The sequence below is a fragment of the Rhea pennata genome, chromosome 1, assembly GCF_028389875.1.
Source record: "Rhea pennata isolate bPtePen1 chromosome 1, bPtePen1.pri, whole genome shotgun sequence".
Lineage (NCBI taxonomy): Eukaryota > Metazoa > Chordata > Aves > Rheiformes > Rheidae > Rhea > Rhea pennata.
This window is the reverse complement of record NC_084663.1, coordinates 71058696-71073249: the sequence shown is the minus strand read 5'-3', so window position 1 is coordinate 71073249 and position 14554 is coordinate 71058696. Positions and strand designations below refer to the sequence as shown.

Below are 14554 nucleotides of genomic sequence, written 5' to 3'. Positions count from 1 at the left end.
CCAGCGGGGTCAATTGTGTGGTGCAGCTGCCACCTGAGAAAGTAGCTAAAAGCAAAAACGCTCCAAGCAAGTGGGAAACTGATGGGCAGATTGCCAGACAGAAAGGTGGCTTAGAACTGAAGCACAAGAGCTGAGAAAAAGAGCACATGAAACACAATAGCAAGGAGATAAATGAAGATTTTTGGCAGGCAGGAGGACCCAAAGGATCTCATCAGATTTCTCCCCCCTCGAGCAACTTGGTGCATTGCTAGAACCAGTTTAATACCTTCTCAACATACTCCAGGAGGGAAGAAATCTTGCTCCATCCTTCTCCCCTTGTAGCAACTCAGATGGGTAAAGACTGGAATCAGAGACAACTTATGGAAGACAGTGGGGCAGAATAAATGTTCCTCACCTCATGTACATGAGGGACTTATCTTGAAGACTAAAAGGGGATTTAAGCAGTACATGGGTCCTGCATTGGCACTGTGCATATGGGCAATTTTTAGACTCCAAGAAGGAGAATACATTCAAATGGAATAGTGAGGAGCTGAAACACTGGGGGATGCAGAAAGCCCAAACTCCTCAAGAATTTAGAGGAGGGGGGAATAAATTGCTCGTGTGAAGAAACAAAATCAGAGTGTAAGATTATATTACCTGTTTACACTAAATAGTACACTTAATGGGACAAATCCACAGATGCCATAAGCACAAAACAGGCTTGTTTTCATTGAAGCTAGCCTGATTTAAAACAGCTAAAGATATGACCCAATAATCTTAAAATGAATATTCTATCTGTTCTGTCCACCTTTGCCAATTACTGTTCCATAATTTTTAAATACAATCTTGAGAAAAGTTATCATTGCTTTATGGAGAGGACTTCGACAATTTACTATCCAACATTAATATTAAAAAAGTGATGAGCTGGTACATCATTACAAGCTAACTGCTTATCTCTGGTGTGCAGAGAAATTGTGTCAATTTTATATAACTGAGAAATTATTTAAAAAATTATGTTTGTCATTATTATAAGTTAGCAATGCTGCCAGTCATGGTAACTAGTTTCTAGATTTACAATAGAGTTGTAAAATGTGGAAGTTAAAATCAACTCAGTTCTCCTCTGTGGTTGTGAAAGTGCATCACTAGATTCATGAACTGCATTAATATTCCTTTTCAAATTTCTGTTTTGGGAGGGTACACTGTGCACAAAGTTAGGTTATTTAATAGTGTAATGTTAATGTTATTTATTATAATTAAAAATAGATATAATCTTGTTTTTAATGTTTGTTTTTACTAGTCTTTGCCTCTAAGACCATGTTTGATTGCTAATTTTGTAATCATCTCAAGGAACTGCAATGAAACACTTTAGAGAATAAGATGCCTAACCTAATTACATTTCTTAGAAATCATGCAAGGGTGCATGAGTGTGCATGCTCACATGTGTTGCCCACATTATTAAATCACTGAACTTCTTTTTAAAATCTCTTTAGAGCTAAGTGAAAGCAAACCTCTGTTTTCCATGGCTTTTATCTGGACTGTAATTTGCAAAGTAGAGGAAAGCCTTTTTTTAAAAGAAAGCATGAAATTACTGTTACATTGTCCAAACAAAATCTATTACTTGGAAAATTGCCTTTTAAGATTCCTTTAAAATTCAAAGTTACGTAAATTGAAATGTTAGGTAGATGTATTTTACTACCAGAGAACACTGTGGAGCAGAGAAGCAAAAGAAGAATGCGTAGTGTGCTGGACAGAAGAGGCAAGTTTTTAAAAGGTGGGTGCCATATTTAAACTCTTCAGTTTACACTGAAACATTTAAATAAGAAGCCTAATTAAAAGAGGTACACCAGCTCCTTCCATTGCAGTGAGCGAGACTCAATTACTTTAGGCAGCTAAAATTATCATAAGCACCACAGGTTAGTCAAGCTTTTCAAAAACTATCAATTTTTGAAATTGATAGCAGTCAGCCAGCAAGTGTATGTCATGTGAAGTATTTTCCCACCTAAAACTAATGACTACTTAGTTTACTTTGGGTACAAACAGTTATACCACTGTACTTCCAAGAATGAGGTGGCTACTGTTATTTCTACCTACTGTATTTGCTGATGTTTCCACACTCTTTCAGGTTTTGACCATATCCTAAGACCTGCTCATTAGGTGAATTTGTTCTCAGAAATCAGTAATCTGTGGCTACTGTTAACAGTTTGACCCAGGAATGTGGCTACTAAAGGAGCAAAGACAGTACTGGTCATGGAGATTCTCATCCAGACTGGGCACTCTAGATATGCTTGTTAATAATAACTTATCAAAGCACCTCCAATTAAATAAAAAGCAAGGAAGTCTTATTAAAGATAAGGAACTGAAGATCTGAAAGACATTATTCTAAGTAAATATTAAACCTGACTCAGTGTGCAAAAGAGAATCCAAATATCCATACTCCAATCCATTGCCATAGTGTTTCTCTTTCCATGTATTACCTACTTTTTAGGCTAACAAGGCCCTGGCAGCAAGACTCATAAACTTATCAAACTGACAAGGCAAATTAGCAGATTCTAAGGCTTGGTTGGCAATGTACTCTGCAGTTAAGTTACCAAGATACTGATTCGGACAACCCTAAAATTTGAGTAATCTTCCCATCAGCCAGCTGTGTGCAGGAACTTAAATAATTTTATGACCCTCTTAGAGACCTCTTAATTTCCTTCAGTAACTAAACAAAGCTGAAACTCATCCAGCACAACCTACTTCTGGGATAACATTAGATGTTGGAGGGCATCACAGATGAAAACTTATGTCTGCATTCACTCCTATGCCATTCACCCATGTACAGCTTGGTAGCAGCTGTATCCAAGCCACTTTTTTAGGTAGATGTATGTTTCTAACATCCTTCTGAATAAACAAGGAATTGCCACAGAAAAGCTCAGTATAGTGCACCATCTTTTCTCTACTACAATCATCAGATGTTTTCAGATGTCTTCAGGAGCGTGCATCATAACTCCCTGATTTCTCATAGTAGGACCCCTAAAGAAAATTACATCCATATTTCTCTTAGGTGTCAGTAAGACAATACTGAAAAATAACGATTAAAAATAGTCTACATTTTTGTATTGTAAGAAAATGTACATTTAACAAATGTAAATCTCTTCAAATATATACTAATATAGATGGATGTGTACACACACACACACACACACACACACACACACACAAAGACATGTTAACTTCAAGACTTAATCAAATGATCTTCCTCTGGGAAACTACAGTCCACATCTCAGGTAGGAGATACTTTTACACTTGTTTAGGGCTAAATAGCAAATCCCTATTTATACAATTCATAAGTATTGTTTAAGGGAAGTGCTCACAATCTTGTGGAGCTTCAGGATATGTGTAACTAAAAAGAAGTTTAGTAAGCTAGTATATTCCATCTGCACGAGGATAACCAAAATATTTAATGTATACTCAGTAGCCAATTTTATCTCCAATAGCCAGTGTACACAGGGAGAAAAAGTGCTCGAATACCAATCCATGGTTGGATAATATGAACTTGGCTGCTACCAGTTCAAAGACAGAAAATACAATGAGCATTCAGAAATATTCTCTTAGACATGGGTATGTATAGTTTTCTGCATTATATTTTGCCATAGTAATTTATACTGTGCCAGATAAGGAAGGGCAAACTTTTTACTTTTAAATAAGCTATTATTTAAGATGGAATATCTGCTGTATATTACCTGAGACTATGTTATCAGACTGCTTGAGCAGAATTTGGAATAAAAAGGTGTTGGAGGGGGGATCTACATGTCTGCACTGCAAAGTAAATGGGATGAAGACTACAGATACTTAGCATTTTTTCTCCTGACTTCATAGGCTCTAAGAAAACACAGGCAGACTGATGATGTTCCTCCTGTTCATTCACTCTAGAAATCATTTCTAATTGAACAGGAAAACTATCAACTCACTGGGCACATTTAAGCACTCTAGACCAGGTATTTTATATCTATTATTACTAGGTTAATGATAAGGTGGTGGAAGTCTCGGTTATGCTCCAGGCACTGTCAGAAAACTGGCTGGCTAAAAGTGATTCCTCTGCATTTGGCAGATACGCTCATTATGCATATTATTAGTATCCTGCTCATTTCAGTGAAACAAACATATTCATAACTATTTTATCCCCCCTAATACTTACAGAGATCACGCAGGTATGAAAGTATGATCTATGTTCTTTCCTACCTTGCACTTCATCAAAAAAACGACTACATTTCAAGCTGTTGTCTTTGCTTTGCAGGGAGGAAAGCTTTTGCTTTCATGGGTCTAAACTAGTTGAACTGTAAATGACAGCTCAGTTCATTCATCATTACTAAACATGCAAAAAACCCCAGCTTGATTTGCAGATCACAGGGTAGTACAGATGATAGAAGGCCACATTCTTATTCAGAGAGCCTTGAAATAACAGCATAACAAATAGAATAATCACTGCATGCAGTAATACAGTTACAGAGGTCCTTATATTGTACAGATACGTAGTGAATAATATTTACTGTCAGAAAAGAATTGTTTTATCTCCACACTCGCTAAAAGGAAGTGTTGGACAATCTACTATCACAAATTAAGCTTATATGCAAAGGGTTTAGAGATTTCCTTTGACACACATGAGAAGTCTCACATCATCAGAAGAGATCAGAGAAATCACAAGAGCAGGATCCATTATGAGCAAACCAATGCTACCTGGAAATCTTATTTTGCAAAATTTACAGAATCAAATTTTGGTTCTGGCTCCAATCAGAAAGTGGGGAAGAGTACAAATGGTATCTTACCTACAGGATCTGAATTTTATTTTTTTTCCCCTCAGGCAGGATGAGAACAGAGGTAAATAGTTCTTTAAGCCAATTTACCCACACCCAGGACTGAAGGGAGAACAAAGAGAGTGCAAAAAATATCTCTTTTATTGTTTTCAAACAAAAAGGGAGTTTGTCGCTGAAAAAGTCCTGAATAAAGCTCACTGCAACAGAAGATAGCTTTAGTAAAAATAGGAAATAATCTTACCAGTAAAGCTGATGGGCTACTTGGATGCTCTGAAGAGAGCGATTCAGTAAGAGTTTCACCAGAGGGCTTTCGAGACTCCATTCAAACTTGAGCACCTTAACGGATAAATTAATAACAAGAATCACTTACATGATGGTTTTGCTGTCACTCCTTTACAACCAAATTAATCAGAAAGAACATTATCTTTATGTGACTAGTTTGAAAGAAATAATCCAACATACGGAAAATTCCCTAAACATGCAATTAGCAAAGAAACTTCAGAACATAAACATTTGCCATCGTCTTTAAGAGCAGCAGGGATCATCAGAATTCTTTCCACGATAACATATATGCAAATATGCAATCCTCCATATTTTCCCTCCTTGAAAACTAAAAATACATTCAAAAAATATAAAAACATATATTGAATATAAAAATATATTCAATGTTTTACCCGATTACCTGGTTCAAAAAATAAATTCAATCTGAAAACTGATTTGTGAAACAGAGAAAGGCCCTATAAGCTTCCTATGGTGCTGCATGCTGTAAAGGTGTAAGAATTTCACTACTTCACAGTAATGGATTCCACAAATACATGTATATGCACAAATATATATGTATATATGTGCATATAAAAATATATGTGTGTGAATGTGTGTTTATCTATAAAACTACGAAAGAATCTGAGGAGCTCTGAAATGCAGAATCATAAGCAATGCATGTATACTGTGTGACCAGTAAGGACATAATGCTTTGAAGGTGGCTGGCTCCTTCTTAACCACAAAACAGAACCTACTCAACCACAAAGCAATTGCTTTCAAAGCAGTTGGCACCATAACTTGTAAAACCTTCATTTCCAGTGAAAAGCAACGTACATCTCTAAAGAGACTATTCTACACCTAAATTGTCCGGTTACTATGCACTGATAATGATTTTTCCCTAAAACTGTGATATACTGTATAAAGCCTTCAAGAGAACCGATTCATTGCAACACCCTCTGCTGCTTTGACTGCAGTGAAACCCTGCCACCACCAGCCACTGCTCTGATGGTCATAGCAGCATTTCTTTTGTTTAGATATATTTTTTTTTTCTTGGAAAAGGCCTTCTTGCAGTGTACAGAAAAATTCACTCAGCATGCCCAAAGAGAAGCACAGTCTCTAGAATAATCCACTGCTCAGCCCTGTTGTTAATTCAATCATTGCATAAGCTGATCAGTCTTTCTTATTTATTCCTCTTATAATGTATCAATCAAACTGAAAGAATCTGAAGTGTTTAATGAAGTTATTGATCTGGACAGAAGACTTCCTTGGCTATCAATTTCTTCCTTACCTGAACCAGTTGTGGGAGGTAGTCTAACAATTCATCATTTGACAGATTTTCTATTTGTTGGACTGCTGTTCTGCGAATATCTTGATCTGGAAAACTAGAGCGAAACAATAGGTATTATTAAGACTTACTGAGCCACTGCTGATGCACCGCAACTCTCCAGAGCTCTCACTGATACAAAATGTTAGAAAAACAAGTTTGCTCTCAAAATGGAATAGGAAAAAAATCAATTCATTTGCTTTACTGTAACAAGAGTCAAGAAACACCCAGCAGGTCTTAATCGGATTGACTGTTACAATGTCATACAAGAAAAAATAACCCACAATATTGATCTTCAGATACCTTTTTTAACTTGAGCCATAATATATTATAATTTCTTATATTTGTACGGAAATTTAAAGCATATTATGGGCCTTCTCTTGTTGTTCTTATTTAGCTCAAATGAGAAATTTCTGTGCCATGGAAACTTCCAACAATCACTTGAAGACTTCTTTTATTTTGAAGTCCAACACAAAAACTTGAAATTTCCCACAGAAACAGTTTGTTTCAGATAATATACTCTGATGTCAACTCTTCTGGTTCATATTATAACACAATAAAATATTTTTAAACAGAATTAAATTTGAAATGGAAAATATGTTCTCTTTTTAACTTTTCATTAAGCAAAATTTTGACACATTTGTGCAGAAAGGTTCCAAGTCAGTGAAATAGCCTTTTCTGATGTGAAAATGTTCAGAAAATAGCCAGGATAAATTCTGTTCTGAACAAATACTGGCTGAAACCAGAGTGTATGTGGGCTGACTACAGACTTCACCACAGAGCTCTAGAAGTAACAGCGATGAAAAGATTGTGTAGCAGCAATGATAAAACAGGGAAAAGAGGCTGGATAATGCAGGTGGTCAAAATATTTTCCTTTAAGAAACAAAAAGAATGCAATCTAAGTGTAACCTGCCTGATCAAAACTGACTTCTAATATAACTTACTCTGTCTTTTCAGAAGACAAAGTTTAGAGTGTTTCTCTACTTTTCAAAGTGGAAAATAATCTTTTAAGGATTTCTTTCGAAAAAAAAAAGAGGCAATAGAAAACCGATTTCCACTTTTTATGTGCTGCAGATGTGGCATTAATAATGATACTTGCAGAACTTCACATACACAGAAATTAGCTAGATTGCTTCCCAGGTGGCCGCTTTGTTACTGTCCTGTTTTTACAAGGAAAGGCCAGCAGCAGAGGCATCCTTCTGGGTATATCTGTTATGTGGCATCATCCTGAACTACTTGCCAGTACTTGCAGCCTGTCCATCGCCATCCCAAGAGCTCTGTCTTTTCCGTCTTTTCCTGAAGCAAAGCAGCAATGCTCACACGAACCTTTCTGTTGCCAGAGCCACAGAGCAGTGAGAGCTCTGCCACAGGGCAGAAGTGTCTTCTACCAGCACCAAAGCCAATTAGATGCTGTTCAAAAGAGCTGGTGGGCTGAGGGTAACTCTCTGCACCACTGAAAGCAGTGAACCCTGCCACTTCTGAACTGGTAGGGCTGCTGCACTCTTTGGAAAAATCTCAGTCTCAGTCTCGCTGATTTAGCAGTGTAGGCATGCATGCAAGCTGAGGAGTAAAGGCTGCGGATTCTGCTGTCAATTCAGCCTAGAGGAAATCCTTTGAAATCAGAACTGTCATGTATGGCAGAAGGCATCACGGGCCCACCAGTATTACTGCTATCTGTGCTCTAAAGGCAGACTGCTCTGTTCCCAGCTTTCCAGCCAGCACGTTTTTCCAATAATATATCCGCTTGCAAACACAAGAGATAGCACCACTTTGGCAGCAATTACTGCTGATTGCTATCACGAGACAAGGAGAAGAACTTGTAAGTGTTCAGAAGTATAATGGCACACTTATGTTTAATAAAGTAAACCGAAGAAAAATAATATATACTCCCCAACACACGTATGCTTTGATCATCAAATTAACTGCAGGACACCTAATAAAAACACACACATTTAGAAAACAAATGATTGATATTTGCACCAACTTGAAAGGCCTGGCTTCTATGTCACAATTATCTGCACTTTCAAACTCCACTTTAGCAATACTGCTTGGTTCAAATTTTAATATTTTATCAGTTATAGCACATATTTGATGGTGCTTTTAATAAAGTCTATAATTGTTTGTCTAATGATGAGAGGGTCTTGATGGGGAGGGAGGGATAGATTATTTTAGTCCCAAATTAGCTTATTTTGCAAAGGTTAATTTTTATTCTTTTTTAATTCTAGACAATCTATTAGGAATATGAAGTTGCCACTCTAATATTTACATGCCTATTGAGAACAAAACACATTTGAATAAAGACTGTATATTAAAAAAAAATTAATTCCGTGTATATCATCCTATATTAAAAAAAAATTAATTCCGTGTATATCATCCTATCATCTAATTATGCTATTGCTCCAAAAGCTTGTACGCCAAGACTGTGCAGATAATATGAAAATTAGTCTTTCCCTTTCCCTTCTTGCCAAGTTCAACAGGTTACTGAAGAGTGAAATACGTTCTTTACAGGCACCAAGTCAAGCATAAAACGTTATTACTTAGCTACTGCTTGTCCTTACTAGCAGCCCACATTTGAATATTGCCAATATTATGATGAGAAAAACTGTATGTTTCCAGCTAAACACAGAATGTATAAAATTATTTTAATCATCTCAGCATTTCCAGATAATCTAACATTTGATTTCTTTCAAACTGATTTGCCAAAAGTCAAGACTAGGGCCATATCTAAGTGACCACAATTATTTCTATGAGATGTGATTAGAATAACGATGAGCTTCAGAGCATAGGCACTGCAGTGAAAAATCTAGAGGTCAGGTTTTTTTGGGAAACATGGCTCTTGTCACTCTGTTCCTGCATGAGATTTGGGGTAATTTATTGCTCTTGATTACTAAACTGTTTCCTTCGGCATGTAAATTTCAAGGTCGGCTTGAAGCGGAGTTGAACTGTTTTGAAAGACCTGACAATTTGTTAAGCCTCAAACGTAATACCCATCGCTCTCTTGAATTTCAATGTTGTTTAGGGCCACAGGAACAACAGAAAAATATCAAATGCTATCTATTTTTCCCCGTACATTTGTATTTAAGAATCTGAGCAAACATTCAGCACCCTCATAAAAATTAGTTGCAGTAATCCTTACAAATTCAAAGAGTATTTTTAGGTACTTTTGCTATTCATGCTTACATTCACAAGCTTTATTTGCCACTAACTAAGCTTTAAAAGCCACTAACATGGTAAGGTCCAGAAGCTGGTCTGAATAAAGAACTCTATCCTTGATGCTGCTGGAAACTTTCTCTTCTTGCAGTCTTCTAATCAATTAGGACTAGAGGGGTTTTCCGGTGAATAATCTGGCAAACTTCTGAGTGCTGTGTCAAATCTGATTTCAGTAGTTCATAAATTATTCTTGATTAGAGGACACAATTAATTGATTTTTTGGCTCAGTGACTGAATGCAAGAAATTGCTCTAGGCCTAGGAGAAGTAGCTTCATAGCATGGAGATTAGGGGACAGCTGAGTTCCAGGGCTGGCTGTGATGAATATGTAATGATTTATACCTCCCGAAAATGCTGCAACCAGGCAGATAAGATCACTGTATTACAACGGAGCGAACAGCCCTGTGCTCCGGCTGCTCGCCCAAGAAACCTGAGCTCATCAGATCATTTTTGGCAAGGATTTGAAACAGCGACTACCACAGTCCCAACTAGTGCCTTATGACAGTGGCTTCTGAGGGGCAGGAGATTCAGCACCCTCTCTCCCTAGCTCTTTTATGATTGTCACCAAAACCCCTTTGTGAAGTTAGTGAGAAAAATAGCCTAAAACAAAACCAGCATAACACTGCTTATGTGACTCTTTCTTTATATTTTTATATTTCTTTATATATTTCTTTATATTTTTACTACTTCAAATTATTTGGTAATTTTGACCAAGGTTTCCAATTGCTTTTAGATGTTCTTTTTTTTTTTTTTTCCTTTTTTTCTTGACAAAGAAGCTATTTGTCAATAAATCCAAATGAAAAGAACCAGTCTGTTCCCCAGTCACCTGCCTGAACATGTTGGGACATATTGTAGCTTTCTTTTTCTAGTTATTTTGTTTGTCCTCCCTTCAGGTAACAACTGCTCTACAACATGGACTGTGACTTCTTGTAAGTTTGTTCCAGGCTTATACACTCAGAAACACTACTGAAGAAAAAGCAATATGTAAATGATGGTTTCTGTGTCTAGCCCTTAGCAACAATTCACACTAAGCAGGATTTCCAAATTTCCCCTTCAGAGGTTGTCTTGCAGCTTGGATTCTTCTTAAATTATGAAACTGATTTCCTTTGATATTTAACTTCAACACCTCTTTTGCTGTTTTATAATCACACTGTTTTACTCCTTCCTCCCTGCATAATACAGATAACTGACAGCCATCCATTTTATAATTTCCCTCTACGTAGTTAGGTGTGCTTTGAGACTTTACAACAACTTCTGAAAAAGTTGAATTTTGAGCTGAATGAACATAAACTACAGTTTGCTTTAGATGTAAGAATAACTTACAGCCTTTGATTCTTTTCATACAGATAGTCAGTAGGGAACTATTTGTCTAGCTATATTTTTCAGCTAAATCAGATCCAAACAGAAAAGTTAATGCTGCTGCGGTGTGCATTTCATTTTTAACAGTTATATTATCCTAATTTTATTACATAGTCTCAAATATCTGGAGGATATTTGACAGGTAAATGGAGTAGTACAATTCACTACTTTTTCTAGCATCTGAGAGTCTCTGCGGAGAACATCACCTTTCATGTGCCATCCTTTCTGCTAGAGGCTTGTAACATGCCATACAGTTCTGCAACTCCCCTCACATTTTAAGTATGAACTTTAAATTCGGTTGCAGTCTTGCAAAAGGAAAGATCCCATGAAGCACATTACATTAGGTCTGTTGTAAACAACGAAGGCAGAGGTAGCAAACTGCTAGAATCAAGATAGCAATTCAAAACCCAAAGCCCTCTAACAAGTAAAGGATAGCATGCAACTAACCGCTGCAACTATGTCAGGAGAGAAAGTATACAATAACAGTTTAAAAGAATACAGAGTTAAGCTTTAGGCAACAGTTTAAGTATTTAAAAACCAATTAGACTGTAAGAGAGAACATATTTAAAGAATAACAGGTAGGGAACTTAGTTTTAGCATTTTTGTTATGGTAGACACCAGCAGGATTTTTTTTCCTTTTTGTTGTTGAAATTTTTTCATTCCTCTGAAAGCTTCTACACAAAACACTGTGAGTGTATGAAAACTACAAAATGGTAAGGACTGGAAGGAAGCATAGAAAGAGCAAATACCATTATTAAAAAGGACACCAGATTTTCATGGATGTGTAGAATTTACTCATGGAAAGCATACTTTAACTAATGTTCATATATAATGTCTAAAAGATCTTTTGACTACAATAAGTTTAAGATGTCATGGAGACCCTACGTGAAACAATACTCTATGTTAATAGGAATAATAGGAAGAAATGAACAAGAAAGGTTTAACTGTATGAAACCACTATGGTTTAGAAGGTTCTCCCAATCTTGGAGACAAACTTTGTTGACAGTTATGTTAAACCCAAAGAAAAGAAAGACCAAATATGGAAAACAGTTGCTTATCTATAATTTTCTGATTAGAGTACACATTTAGGTACAGAAAGCATGCCTTACCCTACCTAGCTCTCCCTTACTAGTTGTCCTGCTAATGTCCTTCATATTTCGCAAGGAAGCTACCAAAGGTTATAAGTAGTGAAAAGACTAGGGAATTAATCATAGTCTGCTATGTATTATTAAGAGCTGTCTATTCCTAACAAACTAGATTACATAATATAACATAAGTTATCACTAAATTTCATGTGCATTACTACAAAGCCATTTTAAAGCTTTATCGGTAGTCTTCTGTACAGCAAAGTATCAAATTAAGTTTACATTTTTGCTTTGTTCATATTCTATTTCTTTGCATAAGCCCATGTTTGCTTTCAATATTGATATACTACTACAGTCTTTAAAACTAAATAAGATACAAACAGGGAAGACATGTACTGGTAAGATAAGCTCTTGCTCTTGCTGTATCTTTTTGATAAATACTCTTTAGGGTATTCTGTTGTGAACTTGCAGGAAACAGTCTAAATTCTGTTTTATTAAACACATGACAACTTGATTCAACACTTAAAAAATGAATCTGGCTTTCAAAGGTGCAAGAACAAAATCTGGCCTCAAGGTATTGCGTTTGATTATAATTATCAGTTAGAAAGTGAGTTTCGTAATATACTGGTATATATATTCTAAACTCTGAAACTCAACAGACACCCCGCTACATAATGTAAAAAGCAACAGTAATATCATGAGAGTAAAAGGCTGAGGAATACTCTAACCAAAAGGGTAATTTCTCTGGCCAGGGAGGGGCAGGAAGAGTCTCATCTTTCCATACCCCAATGCCTCTGCCTGCTCTACGAAGGGGATTACGCAAGGCAGTACAAAATCCCTCTTATACCTGCATGTTCAACCTCAAGAACCTTTGATTCAGCAGATGGTTTTAGGGGGAATGCCCTGATCTGTGCAGTTGCCCTGACATAGCAAGAATTTAGCAGGATTTTTTTAAGAAAAACTGGTAAGTCTATCAGAGAGGTAATTTCTTTACCTCAGTTGATGACTGATAAAAGTTTTCCCTTCAGAGTTGCCCTATCCTCACATAATGCTGTAAAGTATGATAGTGTTTTTCTGACTGCTGATTTTGGATTCTAGTTCAGAATCAAGCCTTCCTAGCCATGATACCTGACTGCAAGAGTACTCTAGACATGCCAGAAAAAGAAGTCTAAAGCAAACATTCAGTAGGAGGCTCTATGGTGCTTTGAAGCCCTGCCATTTCAGATGAACTGAATATTGTTCTCAGGCTATCTGCTTTTTAGGATAATGAACATATTTTGCCTCAAATTTTAAATAATTTGAAAAACAAAACAACATGACAACAATTTGTAAGTACAGCTGTTCTATACATACAGAAAACATAGGCATGCTAGCACTACACCATATATGATGGCATTTATAACACTGTTTTTGGCTTATCTCCATCACTAAGAAAACCCTCTGAGTAAACAAGTGTCCTGGTATCATTTCCCTGGCTAGTGTACCATGCTAAGTAGATATAGTTAGAGAAGCTTTAACTCCACTAAAGCTTGGCTTTTTACCAAACCCAGTAAGTGACATCAATGGTAAAATGTACAGGGCAGCAACAAGCATTGCTGGGAAGGAGGGGCCGCTTTACAGCCTCTGCCTTAGGAAAAAATCTATTTTTCATGCAATGGCTTATAATCACCCTTCCCTGAAATTAGAGGCAAAACTAAAAGTGTAAAATCTTATTCTGCACTCCCTCTACACCTCCATCTGCACTGAGTAAAGAAATAGTCACTGTTTTTTAAATTGTTTTTTAAGCATTGGCTCCTATGGCTGTGAGAATTAATACACTTGATGCAAGTACTAGATGCAAGGTTGCTACTGAATTTATCTGTGAAATGTACCATGATTATGTTTCCAATTTATGAAAGTTCCTCTTTTCTACTGCATTAATGAGTATGTTACTATTTGGCTGCCTTGAGATGTGCCTGCAAAGTGGAAGAAGAGACAAGCAGAAGGAGAGACAGAAGGAGAGACATGCTTGAAGAACAAGAAATGTCTATTGAACTCCAAATTTAGATGTGTTGTGAACAGCTGATTTAAAAGCTTCAGCAAATCACAAAAAGAGTTCAAACCCATATGCAGGACATTGGGGCTCGATATGACGGGTCATGACAAAACTCCTTAAGCTCTGTGAGTGAGATGCTGACTTCTAACTTGACAGCACCTCCAATGATTTCTTTTTCTTTTTTTTTTATCCTTATAAATGTGATAACAGATATACAGATTCTTCCTCTTTATTTTAAAGGAGGGATAATTTAGATTCCCTAGCCCAAAACTTACACAAGTAACTAGAAATTCTGAGTACCCTAGCACGTGTTATGACTAAGTAGATGCTCACAGGAATTCAGATCTCCTAAGACATTGCAAGATGAAGTTCCAGCAAAGGAGGCATCCAAAATCCTGGCAGGTTTGAAATTGCTGATCTTCATATATAAAGATTTCATATTCAAGTGACACAACATATAGCTGAACTGTGGATCTCCTCGCCACAGGATGTTCCATATACTGAATG

The 14554-nt window shown here is 36.6% G+C and overlaps 1 protein-coding gene across 3 annotated transcripts in view; it reads right to left on the bottom strand.

The window, feature by feature from the left end:
• Nucleotides 1–14554, bottom strand: part of PIK3C2G (phosphatidylinositol-4-phosphate 3-kinase catalytic subunit type 2 gamma) — a 275977-nt gene that overhangs the window by 126330 nt on the left and 135093 nt on the right. For all 3 annotated transcript variants that reach the window (XM_062591246.1, XM_062591238.1, XM_062591256.1), the window contains exons 17-18: nt 6325–6418; nt 5017–5111 (exon numbers count right to left, since the gene is read on the bottom strand). In XM_062591246.1, coding sequence (XP_062447230.1) covers nt 5017–5111; nt 6325–6418 — 189 coding nt within the window. The remainder of the gene's footprint in view (nt 1–5016; nt 5112–6324; nt 6419–14554) is intronic.